The sequence below is a fragment of the Myodes glareolus genome, chromosome 4, assembly GCF_982192425.1.
Source record: "Myodes glareolus chromosome 4, mMyoGla1.1, whole genome shotgun sequence".
Taxonomy (NCBI): domain Eukaryota; kingdom Metazoa; phylum Chordata; class Mammalia; order Rodentia; family Cricetidae; genus Myodes; species Myodes glareolus.
In genome coordinates, this window is record NC_142029.1 from 64,706,663 (window position 1) to 64,734,656 (window position 27,994).

Genomic DNA, 27,994 nt, shown 5'->3' on the forward strand with positions numbered 1-27,994 from the left:
TGTAGACCTCTGTGTGTTTCTTTGGGACTGAATGACTGCAGGACCAGGTGGGACAGAAACCTCTGTCAACAGAATGGTGCTCTGTCAACACACACACATACCACACATACATGCATATCACACATACATGCATACCACACACACACATGTACCACATATACACACACTGCACAACACACACACACACACACACACACACACACACCATCCCATACTCTGGTGAGTAGCACAAGAGAGTATTTAGAGATCTCTGGAGTTCTCTCTGTACAGCTCTCTCCTCCGGCCTGTGAACCTTGAATCTTGGTTTCCCAAGACTCTCAGATCTGTCTCCTCATCGCTGAGAGCTCACTAGACTCACCTGACATTCCTTCTGCTTCACCCTGACCTAGAAGCTCCCAAGCCAGGAGGATGGAGAAACTGGGCTGTTCACTCATGTGTTTTTAATCTCCCAGTATCAACGATGTTCACTTCCTAAAGTCCATGGTTTAACTATCGCTTCATCTGTGTGGGTGTTTTATGCTCCCATATGGTTTTTCTGGATTTTGTCCCAGAGGAGGTTCTGATATGAAAAACTGGTCATCTTGGGTGGGATGGGGGTTGCTTCCTTCCCCCAGTGCATGAAGAGCTGGGTGCACATGTACCAAGTTCTTTGAACATTAATACTAACCAGCAGGATTTTGTACTTTATAAGCTTGTTGAAAATATACCGGCTTCCCATTCCCCACCAAGAACTCAGTTTGAAGTTCTCACTGAACTTCTAGTCCAGTGAAGTTCCTGCTAATCAGGAAAGAAGTAAAGATAACGGCGTGTGTCTCGTAATACCCTTCGCCATCAGCGCGCCACAGTGCACATCACTGACAGGTCACCTCAGAAGTTGTTAGCCACAGCATGTGACAGACTGTACAGATGCGGGCACGGGTGTTTCTGCCTTTGGGCGTTTACAGTACTGGACTTGGGTTATCAGCAGAGGCTCTGTTTTCCAACCACAGTTTTTCAGTTTTGTAAAAGGGCCAACCAGCCTGTTCTTCTAAACAGAGGACATGATTTCATAGATGCTGTGGTAGAAGGGGAAGGATTGACTGGATAGGGTAATAAAATGCTTTTCATGCATGCCTAGAAATATCACTATTTTGGTTTTAGAGGTTTTTTTATATATAAATGAACTAAAATCTCATTTTCTCTCAAATACTTACCAAAAAATCCATTTCTCAAAAGGCACAAACCACCTACCAAAAAAACTATAAAAACAGGTTTTCTCTGTACTTAGAAGATTTTCATGAAAAACCAAAGAAACTAAATATAGATGGCTGCGCCTTGAAAACTCTAAAATTTAGTCCAATACAAAATATGATTATTCTATTTTTAGTCTAAATTCATATTATTTGGGGAGACTTGGGCTTCAAAAATATTTCTCCTTTAAGAAAATCTGGCAGAAACTTAAGTATAACACAGCTCTCAGCAATGCTCTATATTCTTGCAAAATGTCAACAGAACTAACTCTCGCCTTCGGTTTTGTGCTTAGTTAGTTCTGTGATTCAGTTAGTCGAAAGGGCAGAGTTGGGGAGAGCTGGCTCACCATCATGTACAAGACTTGGATGAAATGGATGACACAGTCAGATTTCCAAGGAAGAACACCCTGGGGAAATTAGCCTAACTTTACCCAAAGATGTGCACCATAGAGCCAAGTGTCAGGGGGAGTGGGTGTGGAAGGGAAATTTAGGGAGAATCTTGGGTGCATGAGTCCTTTGGACTAAATTGAGTGCACTGTGAGTCAGCACCGCTGTCTGTCACGATACTTGTGGGGAATCGCAAGACATTTGTGAGTTACCTAGTGGGCTGTCTTGGAATTTAACCAGTGCCAAAATTAGCTATGGGTGTGTATGTGTGTGTGTGTGTGTGTGTGTGTGTGTGTGTGTGTGTGTGTGTATGAAATGTTTATATATATATATATACAAAATGTTTGTCTGTTTGTTTGCTTGGACATGGTTCCTCTTTGTAGCCCTGGCTGTTCTGGAACCCACTCTGTAGACAAAGCTGGCCTCACACTCACAGAGATCCACCTGCCCCTGCTTCCTGAGTGCTGGGATTAAAGGTGTATACCACAGACCCCCCCAGTTTAATCATGGGTATTTCATAGGCTATGTATACAGCTGAGGCTAAGTTATATGGAGTTCTATTCATGTGAACAATATCTGATATTTCTCTTTTTAAAAAATTCTCTCTCTGTGTGTGTGTGTGTGTGTGTGTGTGTGTGTGTGTGTGTGTGTCCGTGTACCATGTGCATACCTGATGCTCACAAAGGTCAGAAGAGGGTAGATCACCTGGAACTGGATGATTGTGAACTGCCATGTGAGTGTTGGTTCGCAAACCCAGGTCCTCTGAAAGGACAGCAAGTCCCTTTAACCTCCTCGCCTGCTCTAGAGCCCTGAATAGCTGGTATTTTTCAAGTTCAACATTTTCTCAACATTCAACCCATAAGATTAACAATGCTTTCTTTTCTGTTTCAACTTTCTGATGCTAAAGCGAGTGTTCTAGCCCCTTCAGACCTGGTGTTCAGTTCTACACGCACCTTCTCTCGTCAAATCTCCCTTCTGACACAAGGATGGAATTTCCATAACTCCCACTTCACATCTGAGCAGACTGAAGCTTGGACATGGCCAATGATTTGGTCAAGAAATGAAAGCCTGTAAGAAGTAGGGCAGGATCTAATCCCAGATCTGTCTCCATGTCTGACTCCCTCAGAGGAACAAATCATCCAACAGCAGGATAGGCAGAAAGAATAAGGGCATACACTAGCCAGGTCAGGAAAGGCCCAGGGGTCGGATGTGAGGAACGGTGTCTCCCGTTCATCAGTATTCCTTCTTGTAGAGAGACTGTTTTCTTCTAAAAGTCATGATATAAATTAAATGAAATTCCCCTTTCTCCCCCCTCAAAGGGGACATTGTAAAAGAGTGGGTATGGAGAACTCCTGAGAATTTGAGTCTTAGCCTGATGGTGGTGACGCACGCCTTTAATCTCAGCACTTGGGAGGCAGAGGTAAGCAGATCTCTGTGAGTTCAAGGCCAGCTTGGTCTACAGAGCAAGTTCCAGGACAGCCACGGCTACACAGAAAAACCTTGTTTCAAAAAAAGAGTCTGAGTCTTATTTCTGCCTGTTGTTAATTCGGTGATCCCAGTTCTCCAGGCCTCAGTTTCTCTCTATAAAACACCACGCTAAGACCCTACAGTCTCACAAGGTTTCAGATGGAGGGGATGGAATCCTTCCCACAGTTCACAATACACCCACGGCACTAAACAAATTTAATCTTTATAGGCAAACAACAAGAAGAATCCTAGGCTACAAAAAATCCTTCTTGTAACAGAAAATTCTGCAGAATTTCGATAAGAAAAAAAATGCAGCCTGGTGGAACGACTTCCACACAGATGCACTCCCAGGGGCCCCCAGAAATAACAGCTCGGCTGTGCTTGTGTGTGCTGATCTGCAGAGGGATTGGCAGCACTTCCTGAGCCTCTCTTCACAGCACCAGCCCAGGCCTGTCCTCCCTTCTGTCTGGTGAGGTCACCGGTTAGGGTTCCTGGGCTGGAAAGGCAGAGGGGGCAGCACAGTTCCCCTTGTTTTCCCTGTGAGAACTTCTTGGCCTTTTTTTGCCTAAGTAGAAATAATTGTTTTAAACAGAGTTCATCCTTTTCCCCGAAGACAGGACAAATGTTTCTTTTGGACTCAAATTTTCTAGGTAGCTCTTAGATGGATGAACACAAAACGTCTCATTGCTTATGAGCCGTTTTGTGCTCTGAAGCAGGAGTCAGCAGAAAGGACCGGAACACTGAGGAAAAACACTGCAAACTCTGGAAATCGCTACCCAAACCACCTACCATCTTGCCCTTTGGTTTTAATGATGTTTTTCTGTGCCTTGTGTTCTTAAGTAGGTTTATTATAAACCAGTTTTTAAATTAAATTTAAAAATTTAAATACTAGAATCATACCACCAAAATTATTTGAAAATGACTCTCCAAAATAATGATGAGGTTTAACTTATTTTCAAGTTTGGTGAATTATTATAGCTCGTCATTTGTAAATGAAGAGATGCCATCACCACCCACAATGTACACACTGGTAAAAAATCAGTTCTTTGGTGCAGATGATGAGAGGGTGCTATGACAACAGGACGCCAACTAATTAACATTCAAGAAATGGCTCTGAAGCCAACCCTGCAATCAAATACAGATTTAAGTATAAGCTCATGTATATTCAAGCTGAAAATGAGACAGCAAAAAATTAAAATCAAACTACATGTTCAAGAAGAGGTCAATAGCTAAATATATTAATTCATTGAAGAGGACATTTTGAGAGTGTTTAGAAAAAAATCAGTATATAGTTTATAGCAATATGGACAATATTAGTCATAATATTACTTGAAAAAATAGGATCCGCGATTGAATAAAGCTATGAAGACAAATATGCCTATGGGAAAGGCAAAGAATGCATTCAACACTGGAAAGTGCTCAGTTTGATAAATTGTTTGAAGTTTTATGTTCAAATTTTATTATCACTCTATGGTGCCTTTAAGGACTTTTAAAAACTAATATCCTGGAGTAATGATGGGGACAGCAACGGACAGCTGTAGATGCTGTAGACCTCTATTCATACCAGATGCCAGAATCACCCTTCAGTTGCGACAATAAAGAAGGGCTCCAGGCATTGCAGTTAAATCCTTAGAACCCACATAGTGTAAGAAAACCAAATCCTGCAAGTTGTCCTCTGACTTCCACTTGCACGATGGTTATTGCAGCACGCACACACGCACACACACACGCACACACGCACGCACGCACCATGCAAACTAACTAAATAAACAAAGAATGTACAAAAATTTTAAATCCATTGTTTTGGGAGCTCCACTCCTCAAACTAATGATCAACTAGGTCTAGGTGGAGCATTTGCAGGATGCATTTCTAGTGAGTTCCCAGGTGCTGCTGCCACGGGCAAGAAACCTCACTGTGAGAGTCCCTTGGGCAGGTGATCTCAAACTAGAAGTCGTGTGGAAATCCATCAGGCTCCATAGAGTGGGACTAGGGATGAATCTGGGGCAAGCCTGGGTAGGTAAAAGCTGCAGAGGGAGGGGTTAGGTGGCGGCCAGGCAGTGGCGGTTGGGTGTCTTGTGGAAGAGGGTGCTGGGTGCTATACAACATGCAACCAGTCCACAGGGAACTCTACAATTTTTAAATGGTTAAGATCACTGACTCTCCCTCAAGCCTCTCCATTCAAGGACAGAAAGGTCAGCCATCAGCTGCAGGAATTTAATTATAATTGAGTAATAAACATGGCATATGGAGATACTCATCAAAGTTATTAACGAATTTGTGCCATGCATCTGGAACTTATCAAGACTCATCTCTCAATGACTAAAGGTTTGGAATCACAACTGACTCCAGAAGGACGGCGCATCATACAGAAAGTTCTTAGATTTTTTTTTTGCAACTACACAAGATTTGAGAGAGACAGAGAGAGAGACAGAGAGAGAGAGAGAGAGAGAGAGAGAGAGAGAGAGAGAGAATGCAAGAAGAGGAGAAGAGAGAAGAGGAGGGGAGGAGAGGGGAGAAAAGAAGAGATGAGGACACAGAGACAGAGAGACATAGAGAAAGAATATGATTTGAGACTCACACTTATTTATGGGATAAAGATGAAAGCATATCATTCCCAGGTCTGAGACACTATCCCCAGGCTACTACAACCTTCACAGTCCTTCACGGGAATTCCCCACATCCCCCACATGCTTCAGAACTTTGGTGGGGTACTATTTCCTTTCTATCCTCCTGGTAGAGATGTGAACAGGTGTTTCTTCAACCAAACTGAACCCCATAATGGCTGCAAGCATCTGGACTTTTCAGACATCTGGGAAGGCAAAGGAAAAGCCTTTGCTTCCTTCTTGAATCGCCGTCATTATGTCAGTAATGATGGCGGCAATGGAGCCTCCCTCTCCCTCTCTCATCTGCGTTCCCTGATACATTTCCAACACTTGGAAGTGTTCACCTCTAACGAAGCTATCACGAACGACAATTTCCCACTCTAACACTCAGCCAAAATGCATTTTTTCTTGTTTATAAGCCAGATGAGAATGGATTCCTAGCCTCAAGGATGATTGTAATCCCCTCACCATTAAATAAACAAACAAAATCAACAATATCCATTAAAAAGAGCAGGAATCTAATTCTCTTGATCAGGCTACGCCTACATAAGGCTTTAAAACTGCTTTAATGAAATCACAAGCAGGCTTAATGCATAGGAAACACAGGATGACACACCCCCATGTTTACTCTGTCTCTTTAAAGCTAACACATCTTATGTTTCAACTAACAACTGATTGACTTTTAAATTCTTCACTGTAATTTTTTTTTCAAAAAACTAGTTTGGTTATTTTTTTTAAAAAAAGTTCAAATGCTTATATTAAGAAATGCTTACAAGGGCACGAGTGTTAAATCCAAGGAAGGGAAGTGCTATCAAAGAAGTCACTTAGAATCCACATTATAGTGTGAAATTCATCCTTTTTTCTTTTGTATTTGTATATTCTAGCCACACATATGATACACTGTATAAAATACTTCAATGCCAACACTCTGGCCAAAAGATGATTTTGGAAGATTCTAGATGCATAGTCTAAATGGCTGAATAGTCTGTTTGAAATTTCACTTATTTTGATTTTTAAATATGTATTTACTTTTATATGTATGGGAACTTTGCTTGCATATGCCTGTGCATCACGTGTGTATGGTGCATGCAGATGCTGGAGAGGGCATCCAGTCCTTTGAAACTGGAATTGCAGGAGTTTGTGAGCTGCCATGCGGGTACCGGGAACCAAGCTCAGGTCCTCTGCAAGAGCAACACGTGCCCCCTGCCACTGAGTCACCTCTCCAGCCCCTCACATTTTCAAATGAAACTGCAGATATCTGTATTTCATGTGGTTATTATCTTACATATCAGTTTGTTTTAAACTATTAAATCTTGACACTAAAATATTGAAAGCAAGCTATGGCGCAGTTGTACACGCTTGCCATTTCTGGGTGTCTCAAAAATCAAACTTAAACCCCCTCTCAGAAGCACAAATTCTGGAGCAATAGTCAGCCTGTGCTTACAGGCATTTTCACCTATTCGTTGCTCTGATAGTCTCTATACTTTCTTGTTCTGCATCAGACAAACCTTCTAAACTGTATACGCTAAAGACTTTTTAAATTCCTTCAGTGTATCATGGACACTTCTGAGAGTTTATGCCCACTATTCCCTTAGCAGTGCCTGTCACACTGGATGCACCAGCCTGAACTGGGGCCCAGAATTGCTTCAGATACCAGCCTTTATGTGTTTAGTTCTCTACTAGGCCAGCCTCCAGACGACTTAAAATGTTCCATTACCTGTCCATGTTCTTACCGGATGTGAGACTTGCCATTGCTGCCGATCTCTGATCATTTTCATAGTGACTCACTAGCGTTTCTGGCTTTAGCATTTGGTTTGCCATGTAAACCAAATGGTCACCTCCATGATCCTCCAACATAAAAGATGAGTCTTTCCCAGCGCTCAGCTCTTGACGAAGAAGGCTGCTCTTGCTTGCGGAAACCTCATGCAGATTAGCAGTCAATCTGGATGAAGAAAAAGAAAGTTTTAGGTTGAGTCCTGATAATTTGGAAAGATGCAAATAAAATATCCAAACATACTTTCTTGAATTACTTATTAAAGAAATGGGGGGATGATATCTCAGTTGGGAAAGTGCTTGATTTGCAAGCATTAAGACCTGAGTTTGAGCCCCAAGAATACACACAATAAAGCTGACCATAGTGGTGTTTGCTTGGAATCCAAGCACTAGGAGGAAAAGACGAGAGGATCCTGGGGGCTCTCAGCCAGCACAGTGAGTCCTAGGCCAGTGAGAGACCCTGGCTCAAAACCAAAACCAAAAACCAAGGCAGATGATACCTGAGGAACAAGTAAGGTTGTCTTCTGGCCCTTCACACACACACGTGCATCCACAAGTAAACACACATATGCACACACATACATACACAGAAAAGAAAAAATTGAGTTCTGAAAAATTCTACTATAATTTTAATCAAATAATTCATCTCCATTTAGCCTTCCTTTCTTCATGTTCACCAACAACCTATGAAGTATTCCTTTGGAATAAGGATTTGCACAGAGCTGTCAATAAATGACGAGGAAGTCATTCATCAATCGGCCACCGGAACAACCTCATTACCCCTCAGACAGATACCAATTACCACAGAAAATGGACATTAATGGACAAAGCCCTTTTCCGAGATGAATAAGGTTACATGGAGAATCTTGAAATGGGGCCAGCACTTATATTGACAGTTGGAGTTCTTTGTGATATTTTAGAATTATATTTTTATTCAGATGATAACAGAAAACATATATAAGCATATTTTTGATAATGTCATTTTAATTCAGCATTTGTATTGTGTTTAATACTTGTGTTTGGTATCCAGAAGCATTATTTAGCTGTGGGGCAGAATAAATAGATGTAACATATGAAATAATACTGTCACAGCCCATGAAGGCCAAATGAAATCATGACACACTGCACAGAAGATCAGAAGATGGTCTGGTGTGTGTGTGTGTGTGTGTGTGTGTGTGTGTGTATGTGTGTGTGTGTGAAAGCAGGCTGTCATGCAACAACAGAGGCCAGCTGGGCCCAGGTGCATCTGCAGCATGTGCCAAATGACACACCCTTGGTCTTCAATCATTTAGCTTTAGAAAAACAAAATCACTTGCCACATGAAGTTAGCATGGGACTGTTTGTGTCTGATTTTTGACTTGAAATGTAAAGTTGTTTAGGCTTAACGATTGGGTAAGAAGCACACGTGTCACGGTATTTACAGCGAGGCTTGTATTTGTACATGCTCAAGTAGCAATGTAACTTGTCTGCAGCCTATTTAAAAGTCTGCAGCTTATTCAAGGAGAACCACCCTACTTGACATTCATGTTGTCTTTCCTAGCGGTTGGCTGTTGGGCACAGCCTTGCTAAACTACCAAATAAATGGAATCTGACTTTAAAAGAGCATGCACGTGCATCAGTTCTGGTTGTTTCTGGATACCTAGAAGCCATATCTTCTCTAGGAAGCTGCCTTAAGATACAATATTAAGGAAAATTGTTGGCGGGTGCAAGTATATTGAGGTTCTTCTGTGGAATGCTTTGAGGTTGACCATGACTCTGACGCAGATCTAGACATAGTGAGACTAGGCTCTGGGGCTGGCCATCACAATGCCCTCACAGAGGTATAAAAGGCCCCGGGGCTGGCCGTCACTCTGTGCCCTCGCAGAGGTATAAAGGTCCATGCAAAGAGAGCACTGTCTGTTGATGTTCTTTAAATGACACAGTCTTTCTTCCTATGTAGCCCCGTTGACCATGAACTCACAATTCTCCTGCCTCTGCTTCCAAAGAACTGGGGTTATAGGAGTGTAACACCATACCCAGATAAGGTTGTGGATGTTGAACAGGTGTGGGGTAAATACCAGTTCCAAAGAAAGGACCACTTTACTCAGGACCACAGAGTGTGAATGGGACCTTCGGAGGAGGAGTGGGATCCCAGGCCTGACCAGAAACCAGGAAGGTGAAAGCATAGTTCACACGAGGCACATGCCAGCCCAGTGCAACTAGAACTCAGAGAGCAGGAGGGAGGCTCTGGGCAGTGAGGTCAAGGAGAATCTGTGAGGTGTTATTGTTTCAGGAGTCAAATAAAGTCATCGCTTTAAAGGCACGATTTAATGAAATTTACGATGGTATTTAAAAATGTCAGACTGGAAAGCGCGCTTGGTGCTTGGTGCTGGGGAAAGTGGAATTCATGAAGAGCCTTTACCTCAGAGACCTTGATAGCATCTTTGTCTAACAACCTGCCCTGGCCAGTTCCAACACCAGTCAATTAACAAGTGCTTGAATGTAGGCACTCTGCTACCCACCGGAGGCTGCCGAGCAGGGCATCTCCCGTCTCTATATTGAGGCGCCTGCAATCGCCCTCCAGCAACGGCGGTGGGTACTGATTGAAACGACCTAGGGAGAGAACAAAGTTAGAGTTTGATTTCAAAACTAGAAATTGGGTTTTCTGGGCAATGAGAACCCCAACAGGAATCCTCTCAAAGCAATAAATGTTAGTGACACATTCCAAGAGAATTTGGCTGCAGTGAAGATGGAAAACACTGACAATGGCATTCACAACGTGAGCTTCAGCGGCCAGAGAATTACTAGGATCATGGGAAGGCGCTCAAGGTATTCAGGGAAGGGTTAATTGTGACACGGGGACTCGTGACTGCTGCATGCCTGTGCTAACACAATCTGAGAGGCAATCCGTCTCGATTCTCTGAGGTCTTTTCTCCCAGACTTAAAACTACTAGCTCAAACATAGAAAAGACGGTGTCTTATTCCATGATATTATTTCTTTGCTTCTGCACCAATAAACCCTGATTTCCTATGAGAAAAAGGATTTTTAACTTACTGTCAACACAATACATCTCTTTAATCTCTCTGTACTGCCTGCAGGCTGCACAGTGCTGTGGTCTATAATTTTCCCTCTCATTCAGGAAAACAAATTTTAATGAAACAAGGCCCTTGGTTATTGAAGATCTAAGATCTAAGAAAGCATCTCATAGTTTTATTTCTCTGATTCTGGGATATGCTTTTCTTCCTATTTGTCTGAAATGAGACTATGTCTCTGAAGACTCCATTTGCCAATGGCTATTGGCGGAAGGAGGAAGCAGGACACCGCTGTTACCTCTGTATACAAAAAAGCAAAAGTGAACAGATCTGGGGCTGGCACTTTGGGGAAAAGTTCTCAAAGGACCAGAAGTTGCAAGAGCAACCATTTAACTCCATCAGATGAAATGTGTTCAGGAAGACGGGAAAGGTGGGAGTCAACGTTGATCAGTTTAGCTCAATTGCAACTCACTGCCCAGCCCAGCAGGAACAGATCCGAGGTGTTTTGAGTCTATTCAAAATGCTACATTGTCAGCCATCTGGACCACTCAAAAGACAGCACTATGTGGGGTATTATGGTGGACAGCCATGCCTCTAGTCAAGAAGTTAAGATTCTAAATATTTAGTTTTTGTAAGAGTCTCTTTCAGATGAGAAGCTCTTTGGGGATGACCCAGCAGTCTACTGCACAGGCGTTCCTGTGACATATGGTGTTATATGAAAGTGTTACCATAAAATAAAAAAAATTCTAATCCAGTGGAAGGGTTGGTATCAACATTTGCTCGGAAGCATTGTTTTGAGCTGTCTTTGTGACATTCACATGAGACCATTAGGTTTAAAGGCAATAATCTAGCATGCCCAAGAGGATGGGCAATAGGTTCAACAGTTGAATATGAGTTATAGGAGTCAGGCAGGGGCCTCCTTACAGTGGAGAATACACCCTTAGGATACTAGTCCTGCTGTGGGTTCATCCTCAACACAAGGGAAACAAAGGGTGCAAATCTCGTTCTAAACCTGAGAGTCCCAGAAAAAACAAACTCAACTCCATTTTGTGGAATCTTCCAGAAGACAGTGCTATTAGATAAATGTTTCCCAGAAGTCCATGAGGTTAAGACTTGGTGTTTAGGGCAGAGTTATTGGGAGCTAGCCTACTCTTTAGGAGGTAGGCCTAATGGGAGGTTCCTAAGCCATTGCAGCATACCCATGAAAGAGCATCAGGACCCCTTCCCTTCTCCTCTGTCTTGTTTCCCAGTTTCTTGTGGATGCAAATTTTTTCTCCCCCACACCCCAGCCATGATGTGCCAAAGGCACAAACAACCAGGCTACCCGACTCTGTGGGGTGGAACAATGGTCTGTTTTCTGTCAATTATATTTTAAATAAAGGCTGATTGGCTAGTCATCAGGCAGGAAGTATAGGCGAGACAACCAGACAGGAAAGAGAGGCGGGTCAATGAGAACAGGAGAATTCTGGGAAGAAGGAAGTCCTAGTGTGCAATCATGACCCAGTCCCAGAACAAGCACGATGTGACTGCCTCACCGAAAAGGTACCAAGCCACATGGCTAACATAGACAAGAATAATGGACTAATATACGTTATAAGAGTTTATAAGAAGCCTGAGCTAATGGGCCAATTAGTTTATAACTAATGTAGACCTCTGTGTGATTTCTTTGGGACTTAACTATTGTGGAAATCAGGCAGGACAGAAACCCCAACAACCGGGTAGGGGATAGAAAACCGCAGTCAACAGAATGGCACCCAGAAACCTCAGACAACAACTCTGGACAATAAATTCCACAAGCATGATCAGAAACAAGTCTATCCTCTTTATAAATTAATTGCCTTGGGTATTTAATTCAGTATTAGGCAGACTAACACAAAGGTTCTTCAACAAAGGGTTCTTGGTATTTGGGAGCTGGATTTTATTTTATTTTATTTTATTTTTGGAGGAAAGGGCTGGCTGTCCATCCTATGAATTTTATAATGGTAATAGCATCTCTAACTTTTACCTGCTTAACATTAATAGCACTATGAAAATTGTAAGAATCAAATCAAAAACTGTCTGGGGAATTTCAAACTATCTCCTGGAGGCAAATTACCACACACACACCATGCACACGCACACACACACACTACACACACGTGTACATGCACCACACATGCATGTGCACACACATGTATACACACACATGCACACATGCACACAGAGGGGGGAACACACAAACTATTTCTCCAGGGAAGTGTTTTCTTACAGTGTTTGTGGTAACGGATGAGGTGCCACTTCTAAACCGTGGCAGGCTGACACTATTGCTCACTATCGTTTCTGATGGCGATAACCATGCACTTGTATACTCTAGCAATCATTGACAACTTTCTTTAAAAGCTCTACAGTGCTTACTCTCAATTTCTGAACTTGGCTGGTCAGTCTTGGCTGGCCCATATCCAAGGGGAACACATCGAAGCACACAGGATTGCAGCCATGCTGCTTCAAGTATGATCTATGAACCCCGACACTGGCATCTCTCAGGTACCTGTGACAGACAGTCTCAGGCTCCACCCTAACCCTGATGAACAGGAAGCTGCCTCCAGGTTTTTAGAAGTCCTATGGGACATGGCTGGGTCATCACATTCTCACACAGTTCTCCACTATGTGCCGAGATTAGAAAGTAAACTAATTTAAACGCTCAAATCCTACTTCCTAAGAGCTGTGAGGACATCTTCAGGCTGAACAAGTACAGCTCAGAAGACTACCACCAGTCACTCTGTGTTTCCTACTGAACAGATTTTGGCAAGAGATGTTCTACCATAACGAGGTCTCACCGTGATCTTACACCCAAGGCATAAACAGGTTATGTTCAGGATATGTTCCGCCTTTGGCCCCAATCACTACCTAATTTATATATTTGGATTCATTATAGACTTCATGATATTGATCTTAGGTTATGAATACTACTACCAAATATAAATACAAATACTATTCCAAAAAGAAAATAACCAAATAATGACTTACGTCTGACAGAGTATACAAATGGCTTCAGAAACCTCACAATATAATTCAGATCTGGTTTGTGCATCCTCCCGAGCTGTATCAGATGGTGATCGCGTGGGTAGCTGGCTAACTGTTCCAACTCATCTCTTTGTGTAGAGCCCAGAGAAACCACAAATACGGCATAGCCTTGACATTTGGCCCTCAAAGATACCGTCCTCACAAATTCCTCCTCCTCATGATTCTCTCCAGCTGAAATCACAATGATGACCTTGTGTTTTCTTGGATTGGGGGTTCCTGGGAAGAGATTCTCCATGGCCCACTGTAGGCCAAGACCAATGGTGGCATCTCCATTTAGTTGCCGGATGGAAGTGTGGATGTAGTTCTTCATGATGGATAGGTTGTCGTAGGTTGTAAACTCAAACTCTGTCTTTACCTTGCTCTTCTTTCTGGAATTCTCTGAGGGAGAATAACTCATCAGAGCAATCCTGTCCGAGGCTGAAGGGTTTGAAGTGATGTGGAAGTTGTCAATCACTGAGCTCACCAATGTCTTCATGGCTTGGAAGTCATCATTGGCTATATGACGGGAATTGTCTAAGAGCAACGCTACATCCATGTATGAATTTTCAGGAAAGAAAGTCTCTTCTGCACAAGTATTTGGAAAACACTTGTCTGAAAACACACAGAGAGATACATCTTGGGATCTGTGTTAGCATAAAATACTGAGAGCTTCTAAGCATTTATGATCATATCAATACTTCTATTTCACAGCATTTAAATGAATAAGAAGGTCAATGTCCAAGTAATGTAGCAACTAGCAGCGAGTATCAGGGGTCTATGGTAAAGACATGTGCCCCTGAAGTTCACAATCATGTCCAAACTCCCGAAGAAAGTATTTTCAGAGGTCTAAAGGCTCTCAGTACAAACTACAACACTATTCTAGGAAAGACTACACCAGTAGGTAGTTTCCAAACCCAGTTCTCACATTCTACAGAAACTCAACAAACATTAGAGATTGGAATTCTGACACAGTGCATTTTCTAAAACTTAAAAATAGAACCGACCATCATAAATAGAAATCTCCCACGAAAGCCCAGCTCAATAACTCCCTGGGAAGACATTAAACCTCCTGCACAGTCAACCTAACCTTCCCCAGCGGTCTTACCATAGCAAAGTGTGCAGCGCCGAAGCCTTTCCAGGGGCTCATAATTCCCAACTGGAGGAACCGGAATCACCTGAAACGTCCCAGTGTCATCAAACTAGAAAAAATTGAAATTGAAATTGAAAAAAACAAACAAATGCTGTTTGTACAATTTTAGCCTTTATTGAGAAATTATTATTATTATGTGCTCATCATGAGGAAAAGCTTGAAAAATGTCTGCCATCACTATTACTTTGCACAATCCTTGATAGGATACACAGATCACCAGCTTATAAAGTTGACTCCTTCAGAAAATGTCCATGGGTAGGTTTCTATCAGCCACTTTAGGTGATGATACCATTTCTATTGCACCCCATCAAAAAGGTCCAACTTCCTGATGTCACATGAACCTTTTCAATCATAAACTCCAATGAAGTTTATTTCAAACGGCAATAGACTGAAGACATGGTGTTTATCCAAAATTCTTGTTCATAACTCCTCCATTGTGTCTCCCATGACTGCCTATAGCTGCTCCCCAAATAACCATACAGAGACTTAATATTAATTATAAAAGCTTAGCCAATCGCTTATGTTTGTTACTATCTTGTTCTTATAACTTAAATTAACCCATATTTCTCATCTACCTTCTGCCACATGGTGGCACCTTCTTTCAGCACGGCATGTTCATCTCCTGCTTCATCTGTGCTTTGCTCACAACTCCCCCAACTCTGCCCTCCTCCTTCCCAGCATCTTTTCTGCTCCCAAAATCCTGCCTAGCCATTGACCAGTCAATTTTTTATTAACAACGAGAGCAACACATTTTCACAGTGTACAGAAGGATTATTCCACAGCAACTACCCTCATTCTCGTTCTGTTTCTTGATTACTGTTTTGCTTTAATGTTCATCAAAATGAGCAATATGCAATAGTCATGCATTAATTCACTGAGTCAATACCTAATTTGTGGACATTTATTTTTATGATCCCATGCAAAGCAGATGCTGTTATCACAATGAAAGGAACATCCAGATGGTGATGAGGCTACCCCACAATCCACAGCAAGGCTCAGGACTGCTTTTCCCCCTCTCTCAGATCACAGAAGGATTATAAAAGCCACACCCTCTGCCCTTCTTTAAAGTGCTGCATGTCTGAACATACTTGTAATCATTTCCACCTTAGGATGAGAGTTATATGTTGTTTCTCTCTTATGAACTTGGGCATCTGGGTTTTACTCTACAGTTGACCGTTTTCGGTCCCACATCTAAAAACTACATGCTCACTCGGTGACCCAAGGAAATTGATTCGCAGGAGCAAACTACATGCTCTACTTTCATTTATTCATGCATCCAACAAATATAGATTGGATTCAGCAAATATGGATGGGATGCCAACAATGTTATAGGTACAGTTTTGATGGTAGGGATATTGAAATAAACAGAGCAGATGAAACACCTTTGCGTTATACTCTCGTGGGAGAGACCTATCATAAACATCAAAATAAGTAAACTACCTAATATGTTGACCAGCAATTATTTCCCTTGAAAATGGAGTAGGGTAGTGAAGGTGGGAAATGCTAGGTACTGTTTAAATGAAATTCACCTAGAAAGCGAGACAGAAAGAGAAACTGAGAGGGGCAGCCAATGGGGTAAGAGAACAGCCAGGAAGACAAGACCAGTGGAAGGCTGACCTTCAGTGTAACACGCATTACCATCTTAGTCAGAGCAGCTGTGACCACTCACAAAGGACTATCTGCGGGGTTGGACCTCTTGACTTTCCTGATAGGAGCAAGTGGGGGAGAGAGGGCCATTAGACCCTCACTGGAGATTCTAGACACTTCTGTCCTCATTACCTATTCCAATTGTATGTAATTCTGTCCAGTCTATGGTTGTGGGAGGTGCTAGCTGTGTAGGAAGTGAGCCGTTAACTGAACAGGGACCTCACTGATGCAGTCATGGGGGAGGGTTCATCCACATCTGGATGAGATGACTTAGTGATGCAGCAGTTTGGGTGACACCCACACTCCTCTAAGGAATCCTTCACCCGTGCACCTGTAAGTAAGCCTTCACCCACGCTCCCGGGCCTAATCCATCGGATTAGTTATGTTTTGTTGCTGTGATAAAAATACCATGACCAAAACCAGTATAGAGAAGGAAGACAATTCCTCAGCTGGTGGTTCCAGAGAGTGAGAGTCCACAAGGTGCCGTGACGTGGCTGTAAGCAGGAGAAAGGCATCAGGAGCAAGAGGCTAAGAGATCTTATCCCAACCCTAAACAAAGGAGACAAACTACATGTGGGGTGAGGGTACAAGTTCCCAAAGTCAACCCATTGATAGGCTTCCTTCCAGCAAGGCCGTACCTCCTAAAGGTTTCACAGTCTCCTCAAACTGTGTCACCAGCTGGGGACCAAGGATCCAACTGACCTACAGTGGACATGTTTTTAATTCAGACCACCACAGCCCTCACTCGTCTGCGTACCCATAAGTAAGCCCAATAAACTCATTGGTTCACTAAGCTAGACTTGGGTGAGTTGTTACTTCCATCTGTCACTGGTGTCCTATTTGAGGTGAGTGGACATTTGTTCATGTAAGGTGTCAGTGGGGAAACATGTTTCCAAGAAAATGCAGGGTCCGCAGTTGTCTTAACAGTGCTTATAAATAATATGGGCTGAGTGTGGGAACCAGCCCCTAAGTATATTGAGAACACTGTTGACTGAAAAGAGCACTCTGGGGGCAGGAGTAGGAATGAACCCGTGAATAGGATTTGCTCAAGAAAGAATGTTAGAGCCAGGCGGTGGCCTGTGCATAGCCCCAGCCTCCAGGACGGTGAAGAAAAAGCATTTCTAGTCTCCATTAATTCAACTTAAGCAACATATCAAGATGGGGGTGGAGGAGAGAGGGAGGAAGGGAGGGGGAGAGAGAGAGAGAGAGAGAGAGAGAGAGAAATGTGAGAAGAGGTGCTGTGGATAGCAAACAGGCATTTTTCCCTGAGAAATCGTTGTATAGGGAGCTAAGAAATAGGGTCATCACTAAAGTAAGCAGCTGGGCCAGGAAAATGACATTTTTCCTCTCTTGATTAGAAGGCTTTGGCAGAAGGGAGCGAATGATCTAGAGCAGACAGAGAGCCTCCAGTGAGAATGAAACTAACACATTAGGGGAATGTCTAGGTGCTCAGTAACTGTTCTTTCTGCTCAGCTCACAGGAGGAAACTCCGCAGAGAACAGACTTCTCGAGGTTCAATCTAAAACTTGCAACTTTTTATAAATTTCTGGAACATCAGGAGATGCTGCAAATTTGGTTTCCAATTGAGGCAGAGCACAGAGATGAAGATGAGGTAGTGTTTTCCAACAGATTTGTCAAAAGAAGTGATTTGGAAATGGTACGAGGAGCATGAGGTGACTCAGAAAAGTGAAACTGCCCAAAACCACACAAAAATGTTTATCTCCATATAGAATATAGTTATTATAATAGGATATTCTTTATCACATCAGTAAAAATATTTTTATGTTAATTATATGTATGGGTGTGTATCTGGGGGGGGGGCATGGGGACCTGAGCACAGATGCCTGTGGGACTCAGAAGCACCTGATCCCCTGGAGCTGGAGTAACAGGTGTTTGGGAGCTCCTGACACGGGTGCCACGGATTGAACTCAGGCCCTCTGTAAGAATATTACATGCTGTCTACTGCTGAGCCATCTCTCCAGCCTCTCATAATGACAAATTTTTTAAAACATGCATAAAACTCCAAAGTTGCAAAGTACACAGAGAGGGCTTAAGGAAGAGGAAGAAGGCATTCTGGATGAAGGGGAACACAGAGGCAGGGTATACATGAAGTGACTGGAGCAGAGTGATAAGAAATATCACTGGGTTAGTTTTCTATAGGGAGCAGTTGGGAGTGCTTCTAGGTGAGGTCTCCATGGGGTTTGGGCATGGCCCTATCAGACTATAAATTGAATTTGATATCCTTCAGATTTCTCCTGTTCTAGAATTAGATGTAGTTCTCAGAGCAGAGATGTCACTTATTTCTTGCAGAGAGAAAAATTAGGCAGGAAGGAAAGCCTAAAAAGATAAACCAGGGGACCTTGACCTCTAAGATCTGTTTTATCAGAGACTTTTGTGGCTCCTACTTCCAGAAAATGTGTGTGTGTGTGTGTGTGTGTGTGTGTGCGCGCGCGCGCGTGCACAAGCACAAGCATGCATTTGTGCATGCATATGTGTGCATGTGCATGAATGCATGTATTCATGCATGTGTGTGTGTGCACATGTGTTTGTGCATGTGTGTGTATGCGTGTGTACATGCATATGTGTGTGGAGCAAGCTGACTCCCTCTCACTTTTTTTCTGGCCTTGAACTCACTGAGATCTGCCTGCCTCTACCTCCCAAGTGCTGGGATTAAAGGCTTGCACTAGCATTGCCCAGCAATGCTTATGAAGAGATCTTTATAGCCTCCTGAGCAATGAGATGACTTCACCCAGCTCCAGAAGCCTCTTGTAGATGTGGCATGGTCTCCACTGGCTCCTGTGTTTAAACATATGACCCCCAGATGGCAGTGCTACTTTGCAAGGCTGGTGGACCTTTAGGAGGTGGAGCCTTGCTGGAAGAAATCAGTCCCTGGCAGTAGGTCTTGGTGTTTGCTTCTGGACCCCATTTCCTGTCATCTTTGCTCTTCCTACTGCAGATGCCATGGTGACCTGCTGCCTCATGCTTCCCCACCATACAAACTGCATCCTTACAGATCTGCTTTAAGTCACTTCCTGTCAGGGGCTTTGTCAGTTATGAGGATGCTAACACACACGTGTTTCACAAGTGATCAACACACTGAAAGTCACTGGATGGTAAACAAAAAGGATCTATAGTTTTGGGTTTTCATAGATTGTTTTGTTTTGGATAAGAAAGCAAGACAGAGAAGCTGTCTTGTTGATTGCTTTAACATAGTGGGTCCAAAAATGAAAGAACCAATCTAGAGAAAAATACTCATAGATATTAAATATCTTGTACCATTTTAGGAGCTCAGAGCTCCCCTGAGCTTTCTCCATTACAGGTTAAGCTTCTTTGTCTGATGGACAACAGTGAGCAGGTGGCTATTCCGAGAAGTGCAAGACAACAGAGGGTCAGCAGAGCACCCACTCACACAGTTTTATTTCAGAGGGACCTGAGTTAATATCTTGGTTAGGCACCTGGTAGCTGTGAAGAAATTAATCTCTCCCTAGAACTCTCCAGGCCTCCGTTCTCTGAGTTTTAACATGGAGATTGCACATGTGTCCACATCCATGATTTGTGAATACAGGAGCATGTACATGACGCTCTAGCTCCAGGGCCTGGCATGTAGCAGGGTCAGATAGACTGTTGCTCCTGCTGCTGGTTCTTTAGGAACTGCAAGGGGGATGAAGAGACCACTCCACCACCCTGACTCTGTCACTGTCACGCTGCCTGACCTATGCCATCATCTTAACATGAACAAGGGAGATTCTTACCCCAAAAGCCTCATCAAGGAAAACTCTTTCATTATAAGCAAAGACGGCAAGGCTGATATCCAGGGCACTGAACTCCATGGTGGCCGTGAGAATGGACTCTCTACTGGCTGCCTGGCCATTGCTGAAGAACACCGCAACTCTCCTGACGTTGGATCCTGAAGATGTCCGCTTGAAAGCATTGCGGGCCACAAACCTCATGGCGTTGCCAATGTCCCTGGCTTTCTGGGGGACTTGGTATTTTATTTGGGAAAGAAGCTGAAGGAGATGTTTCTTGCTCTGGTAGTCAGACCCACGGATGAGATAGCTGGTGTCTGAGTCATAGGAAACCACAACAACCCGGGCTCCAATAGGACAGTTATTTTCCCTGATGTTGAGGTCACTGACAATGGAAGTCATGATGTCTCTTGTTTCATTAAATCTTCTTTCTGTGATTCCAGAGGACTGGTCCAGAGCAAATACCAGCTCTGTTGGATACACAGGACACTTTTCTATGAAAATGAAAAGGAAAACTATTCAAAGATCTCACTAAGTCACAGCTATTCCCACACCCTCTACACCAGTGAAGTTGGTTCAGACACGGTAAACACCAGGCAACAGTGGTGGTGTCATACAGGGATCTAAGGACTCAGGCATCCTTACTGCAGTTTAGGTCCTAACAAGACCAGCCCTAGGCAGGGTAAGGTTCATACGTGGCAGCACTTGGTGGGATGACAGGTGGGAATGTGGGTCAGAGAGAGGCAGAACACTGAGCACATCCTAGATGGGGGGGAGAGGACCGTATAGATGAGTTAGAACCCTATTTCTTGATTCTCCAGTCCATCCTGCCTCCTAGAAGGTCAGGAGCTACTCTGTAAAATAATGAGTAGAAAATGGGGATGCCCTAGACAGAACAATAGTGAGGGGCAGTAGGGTCACTGCTGACCATGTACACTAACCAGTGTACAGGTACAGTCACCAGTAAAAGAAAAGCCTGCATAAAAGGTGGAAGTCCTTTTTTCCTGGGGAAGAAGGGCTTTCATCAAATTGGTCTTACCAAAATTCAGAAACTATTTCATCAAGAACAGTACACAAAACACTCACCTTTCCAACAGGCTGTTTTGAAAAAAGGAAAAAGACAAAGAGAGATGAATCGATTATGCTTTAGGAACATGGACCAAAAAAATTAAACAGTAGAATCCCAAACAAACTGAAAATTTGGGTCCTCACTTAAAATGAGGCTAATGTCTAAGTTTCAGGGAGCCATGGTTAAAAGATCAGGGAGCTGTCCACAGAGCTGTGTTGATTTGGGAGCATTTCTGACCATTTGCCCCTGTGAACTAGGGCTGGCTGACTTCAGCAGAATTGCAGCCGAAGTTGAAAGGCTGATGACTTGTCATAGCAGCCAACTAGATGAGGCTCTGATTAAATGGCCAGATAGCTGAAATCCAATTTGCTTTGTCTCTCATCTTAGAGCCTTCGGAGACTCATTCAGCAACACAAGGCTAAAATATGGCGTCTGATCTTCATTCCTGATGAATGCCTTGGGAATCTCTATTTGTAGAACTGTGGGGGCGAGGGTTTTCAGATAAACTTTGTCTCTGATTAAAAAGACAGCTATTTTTCACTCCCAGAGCTTTCCCCCAGGATTTCTGCGAGCAGGGCAGCATCTGGTCTTACTGTAACTCTCAGGCACATCAAGGGAAGTGCTGGAGGATCTTTAAGAAATCCCAGGCCTGATAGTCTCCTCCTGGGAAGCAAATGAATCATCCCCATCTTCCTCTTCTTTTTTTTAAGTTCTTTAACACTGGCAACAAACCAATGTCCATGGTACACAAGCCCTCATGGCAACCCTCCTAACACTGAGTGTTTAACTTAATCCTGTGGTCACTGAGATCCCTACAGCCATCAAGGAGCACGTGTAACCTACAACCTCCTTATCTCAAAGCTGAAAACATCTTTCCATGTATTGATTTTGTGAGGCCATGTAGGTTTGAGTCTACAAAGTGGGGTGACTTTGGGAGAAATCACTTCACTTTGCTTCGTACGTTTATTTATTTTCTTCAAATTCTCTTTCTATGGCTCCCCTCAAAGCACTAACCATTTGCAGCCTCCTATTCTATAATCAATCATTCCCCTGCCTCATATTCCTAAATTAATGTTATCCTCAGGGGAGAGTCCCAGCTGCACATTTAGAACATGGTACTAGTCCCTAGGTGAAAAAGAGCTGGTGCCGGAAAGGGGATGCACAGGTGCGAGCCCAGGGTCCAACCTCAACATAGCCTTGGCGATGCCTTAAAGCAAGTCACAAAGGCCTGCCATCCAACTTTTATCTCCCTTCTATAAGTGGGAGCTCAGTGCTAACCCACTCTCTCTACCAGATTATGCAACCCACCTACCCTTTCTCTGGCTAATTACAGGCTGACTCCTTTCAGTCAATGCTGGGAACACTTCTCTCTCCAAATCTCAAACTCTGCAGGAACAACCCCCTCCTCTCATCCCGGGTCTCCCTGAGGAGCTGGCAATGCCTAGAGAGACTGATCACCCCGTCACTGCTCCTCTTTGCCTCCTCTCCTGTGCTGAAGAGACTTCTAGCTCTTAAGGTCTTTCATACTAACCCTTCCACCTAATCTACATGCATGCACGCATGTATATGTACAGGGACACTCACCCATGTACATGCAGAAGGGTGGGGGGGGAAGATATTCTTTTGTTGCTCTCTGCCTTATTTTTATTCTTTGGGAATGAGTCTCTTAATGGACCTGGAGCTCACTTTTTTCTTTTATGCAGGCTAGTGGCCAGTAGCAAACTCTTTGATCCTCTTTCTCTAACACCCCTAGTGCTGGAGACACAGATGTGCACAACTGTGGCATGTCCGCTATGTGCACAGCAAAGTGCCTAGCTGTGGTTTATGTGGATGCCAGGGATCCAAATTCAGGTCCTCATGCTTTTACACTGGTGCTCCGACCCAACACCTCGGATCTTCCTCTCTGACAACTTTCTTTTACAAAGATTTGGGACTCCATTCTATGCACCTTGACCCTTCTCCGTCCTCACTTTCATGAATTCATCCCTTCGGCTCTGTTTCTAGTTTCACAACCTCAGGAGCATCATTATCTCTGTGGTGTCAGGGACCACCCACACTTGAGTGACTCCGATATCTAAATAATTAAGTAATTAATCAACTAAATCTACATCCCATGGTCAATCCCTTGAGTACTTTGCCCCCCATAATTTTGCTTATTGTTGTCATATCAATAATGGAGCTAGTTCATGAGCCCCTAAGCTGGTCTTATCTCCCATATGCATATTGTCTCTTCCTAATTGCATAACACCTTATGAGCCAATGTCTTTGTAGTATGATTGAGCATCTGTTGGGTATATGCCCAGAGTGGTATTACTGGATCCTGAGGTAGGTTGATTCCCAATTTTCTGAGAAACTGCCTTGCTGATTTCCAAAGTGGTTGTACAAGTTTGCACTCCCACCAGCAATGGAGGAGTGTTCCCCTTACTCCACATCTTCTCTCGCATAAGTTATCATTGGTGTTTTTTTTTATCTTAGCCATTCTGACAGGTATAAGATGGTATCTCTGAGTTGCTTTGATTTGCATTTCCTTGATAGCTAAAGGTGTTGAACTTTTCCTTAAGTATCTTTCAGCCATTTTAAGATTCTTCTGTGGAGAATTCTGTTTAGTTCTGTACCCCCATTTTTAATTGGGTTATTTAGAATTTTGATGTCTAATCTATGTTCATAGCAGCATTATTTGTAATATCCAGAACCTGGAAATAACCTAGATGCCACTCAACTGAAGAACAGATAAAGAAAATGTGGCACATTTACACATGAGAGTACTACTCAGTAGTAAAAAACAATGACATCTTGAAATTTTCATGCAAATGGATGGAACTAAAAGACACCATCCTGACCGAGGTAACCCAGACCCAAAAAGATGAACATGGCATGTACTCACTCATAAGTGGATACTAGCTATAAACAAAGGATATTGAGCCTATAGTTTATGATCCTAGAGAAGCTAAGTAACAAGGTAAACCTTAAGAAAAACATATACATCCACCTGGAAAGTCAAAATAGGCAAGATCACCTGCCAAAATTGGGAACATAGGGGTGGGAGGAAACGGGAGGATGGAAGGGGAAGAGTAGGAGAAAAGGGGGGCAAGGAGAACTTGAGGGAACAGGATAGTTGAGATGGAGGAAGGACAGAGATGAGAGCAAGGAAAGACATATCTTGATTGAGGGAGCCATTATGGGGCTAGCGAGAAATCTGGCTCTAGAGAAATTCCCAGGAATACTTGTAGATGACCCCAGCTAAGACCCTAAGCAATAGAGGAGAGGGTGCCCAAACTGGCCTTGCCCTGTAGTCAGACTGATGAATATCTTAAATATCATCATAGAACCTTCATCCAGCAACTGACAGAAACAGAGCCAAAGACCCACAGCAGAGCACTGGACTGAGCTCCCAAGTTCAGTTGAGAAGTGGGCGGAGTGAGAATATGAGCAAAGAAGTCAAGACCATGATGGGTTCACCCACTGAAATAGTCTACCTGAGCTAATAGGCATAGGAACAAACTAGTCCCTCTGAATGTGGGTGTCAGTTGCATGGCTGGGGCAGACTGAGGGGCCATGGGCAGTGGTACCAGGATTTATTCCTACTGCTTGTGCTGGCTTTTTGGGGACTCATTCTCTTTGGATGGATACCCTGCTCAGCCCAGATATAATAGGGAGGGCCTTGGATCCTCCCCAAAGCAATGTGCCTTACCCTCTCTGAGGAGTGGATGGGGAGGGTAAGTGGAGGGAATGGGAGGCGGGGAGAGAGTGGGAACTTGGATTGGTATGTATAATGTGAGCTTATGTTTTTTCTTCAACTTTGACTGTAAGATGTCCCTCCAATCCCAAAGCAATCCTACAACAAAAGCTCCTCACCAGAGGTCAGTCTCCTGATTCCACAGATCCACTCTACACTCAGTCCCCAGTGTCCTCGCCAACCACTAATGTTCTTGACTATAATACCCAGATACTCACGACTGTGGCTCCGCAGGAACTGGATCAGATCACAGTTCTGCAAAGTTTAGAAGAGAGAGAGCAAACATGAGTGCAGTGAAGTTCCCAACGAACAGTGATGGTTCTCCTTGTTTTCAAGAATAAAGAGATACGTACAGAATACGTAGGCTGCCCTGCTGTGCCTTTAGGACCCTAAGGGGGAAAAGAGCAAGTTATTATTTGTGAACTATAGTTTTTAATAAGAAAATTTAAAAAGTGTAAACACCTCTTCCTTTATTGGAGGCAAAAATGACAGAAGATGGTTGGGTACCATGCTATCTGGAAGGTCAATTATATTGCACTTACTACACTCCTATCAAGGGTGTATATTATTTTCGTTTGTATTAAAACTGCAATCCTGCCAGGCGGTAGTAGTGCGTGCCTTTATTCCCAGCACTCGGGAGAGAAAGGCAGGCAGATCTCTGTGAGTTCGAGGTCAGCCTGATCTACAAGAGCTAGTTCCAGGACAGTTAGGGCTGTGATACAGAGAAACCCTGCCTCAAAAACAAAACAAAACAAAACAAAACTGCAATCCTTAGAAGAGATTTTTCTAAAGGAGTCTTTTTAAATTATATTTTCCTTTTTTTCTAATTATACATAACAGACTTTCTTCACAGGGTAGAACAAAGGAGATGGATGTATTGAGCATGCAATACAAATCAAGATGCTTAAAATGCAAAAGGCAATAAGTCTCGGTATATATAAAAGAACCAAAGGCAATTGCATAGCAGATAAAATTTACACAAAAGAAAAGTATACATGCAAAATGACACAAGACTGAGGAACAAAGGAATATCAATAGCTGGGGAGGGAATTTACTATGAGATTACTTCTCTCTGTAATGTCAGACGATACACCCATAAAGTCTCACCAATACGTCTGCCCAAGTATGATGGAACAAGGGTGAAATGAATAGAATACCAAAGCGAATGGAGTAAAGCCCATGAGGCCTCAACCCGACTAAAGAATCATAAACAACTGAAGAAATCTGGGAGTGGGAAAGGTGGTTTTCCCCAGGGAAAGAACACTAAATAGCTGTCCAATCTAAATAGTCAGCCCCCAAAACATGCATACAAGTAACATTATACAGACTTAATAGGTTATATTTAAGTATATATGCACATGTATTACATATATGCATATTGTATGTATAGGTATATCATATGTATTAGGAATATATATTTATTTAATATATGTAATAATATACATTAGGAATATATACATTTATATGTACAATAATAATTACAGAACAGAGAGATCATAAGTTTGAAAGAGAATGAGGAGGAATATATGGGAGTGGTATGGGAAGTCCTTCTGTATATGTGTTGCTTTTATTAGTTAATGAATAAAGTTGCTTTAGGCCAATGGCTAAACAGAATATAGTCACACTGGAAGAAATATAGAGAGAGAGAGTAGGCAGAGTCAGGGAGATGCCATGTAGCCACCTGCAGGAGGCTGGAGCCCCCTGGAACCTTGCTGGTAAGCCACAGCCATGTGGCGATACACGGATTAATGGAAATGTGTTAATTTAAGATTTAAGTGTTAGCCAGAAATATCCTTAAGCTATTGACCAAACAGTATTGCAAATAACATAGTTTCTGTGTGGTTATTTCAGATCAGGGTGGCGGGAAATGAACAAGCAGCCTTCAACAACATGTGAGGATATACAGAAAGGAAAAGGAAGAAGAAATGTAATTATAATAGAATCTCATAAATAAAAAGAAAGAAACCAGCAGCTTAGGTGAGATAAAGAAGAGGTGGCTTCTGGAAAGACATCAACCCTGGTTCTCTTCCATTTGAGTCTTTTCCCTTGCTTCTCTGCTTCCTCTTCCCAGGATCAGGCTCCTCGTTGATCATGGTTTTTAATGTATTTACTAGTATGTTCATTTCAGGGGGAAAAAAACACACTACATACTCAAATTCAAGCATTCCCTTGGGCACTTGCCCCTTCCAGATGCTTAACCAGAAATATCAGCATAGCCAACCTCTGTCCTAAATGACAACCAAGTTACCCGTCTGACCATCCATGACCTATCCATTACCCATCTATCAACCATCCATCATCTATCATCTATCACTTATCTATCACCCATCCATCAACTATGCATCATTTATTTATACATCATCTCTCTATCACCCATCCATCAACCATCCATCATCTATTTAGCAATACATTTATTTAACCATCCAATTGCAGTTCAATGTCCTATGAATGCTGAGGTGGCCTGTGGTATGCTTCTGATTTAACCAGAACTATGTGCTGAACTTGATTCTACCCAGTAAAGAAATCACTAAGAGTCTTAGACTCTTGGCAGTCTTTCAAGTTAGGACAGAAAACGGGAAAGAATGCACAGTCACTCACTCAGAGAAACAGGTTTGAGGTGATGTGGAAAGTAGGAGCTACATTTTGCAGATGGTCAGAAGTAGGAAGAATTTATCCTGAAAGAGAACTTAAGAGTAATTCCAGGAGCCAGAGAGGTGGCACAGAGGTTAGGAACACTTGCTGCTCTTGCCGAGGACCCAGGTTCAGTTCCCAGCACCCATGTGTAACTTCAGTTCTAAAGTAGCCAAGGCCTCTTCTGACCTCCACAGTCTTCTGCATGCACATGGTACACAGACATACACTCACTCAGACAGACACACATACACACACATACAAACACACACTAAGATAAATGTTAAGAGTGACTCCAAGCAAGTCCTTGACAAAAACTAAGAACCAAGAACCTGAGACAAAGGCCACACCCCAACTCAGACCAGCTGAGCCAAGCTCAAGCCTGAAGATGATATGGCACACCTCCATTCCAACCCTAGGACTTGGGAAAGAGATGAACACTTGGGAGTAGAGAAGACTGGCCCACAGATCAGCTGTTCCCCTACATGCCATAACGTGTATA

At 43.0% G+C, this 27,994-nt stretch overlaps 1 protein-coding gene across 1 annotated transcript in view; it reads right to left on the reverse strand.

Annotated features, from left to right (window-relative positions):
- Nucleotides 1–27,994, reverse strand: part of Col6a5 (collagen type VI alpha 5 chain) — a 109,974-nt gene that overhangs the window by 12,824 nt on the left and 69,156 nt on the right. Inside the window, exons 30-37 of the mRNA XM_048417478.3 lie at nucleotides 25,215–25,250; nucleotides 25,080–25,116; nucleotides 21,143–21,154; nucleotides 20,063–20,550; nucleotides 14,619–14,712; nucleotides 13,478–14,125; nucleotides 9,961–10,051; nucleotides 7,420–7,628 (exon numbers count right to left, since the gene is read on the reverse strand). Of these exons, the coding sequence (XP_048273435.3) occupies nucleotides 7,420–7,628; nucleotides 9,961–10,051; nucleotides 13,478–14,125; nucleotides 14,619–14,712; nucleotides 20,063–20,550; nucleotides 21,143–21,154; nucleotides 25,080–25,116; nucleotides 25,215–25,250 (1,615 nt within the window). The remainder of the gene's footprint in view (nucleotides 1–7,419; nucleotides 7,629–9,960; nucleotides 10,052–13,477; nucleotides 14,126–14,618; nucleotides 14,713–20,062; nucleotides 20,551–21,142; nucleotides 21,155–25,079; nucleotides 25,117–25,214; nucleotides 25,251–27,994) is intronic.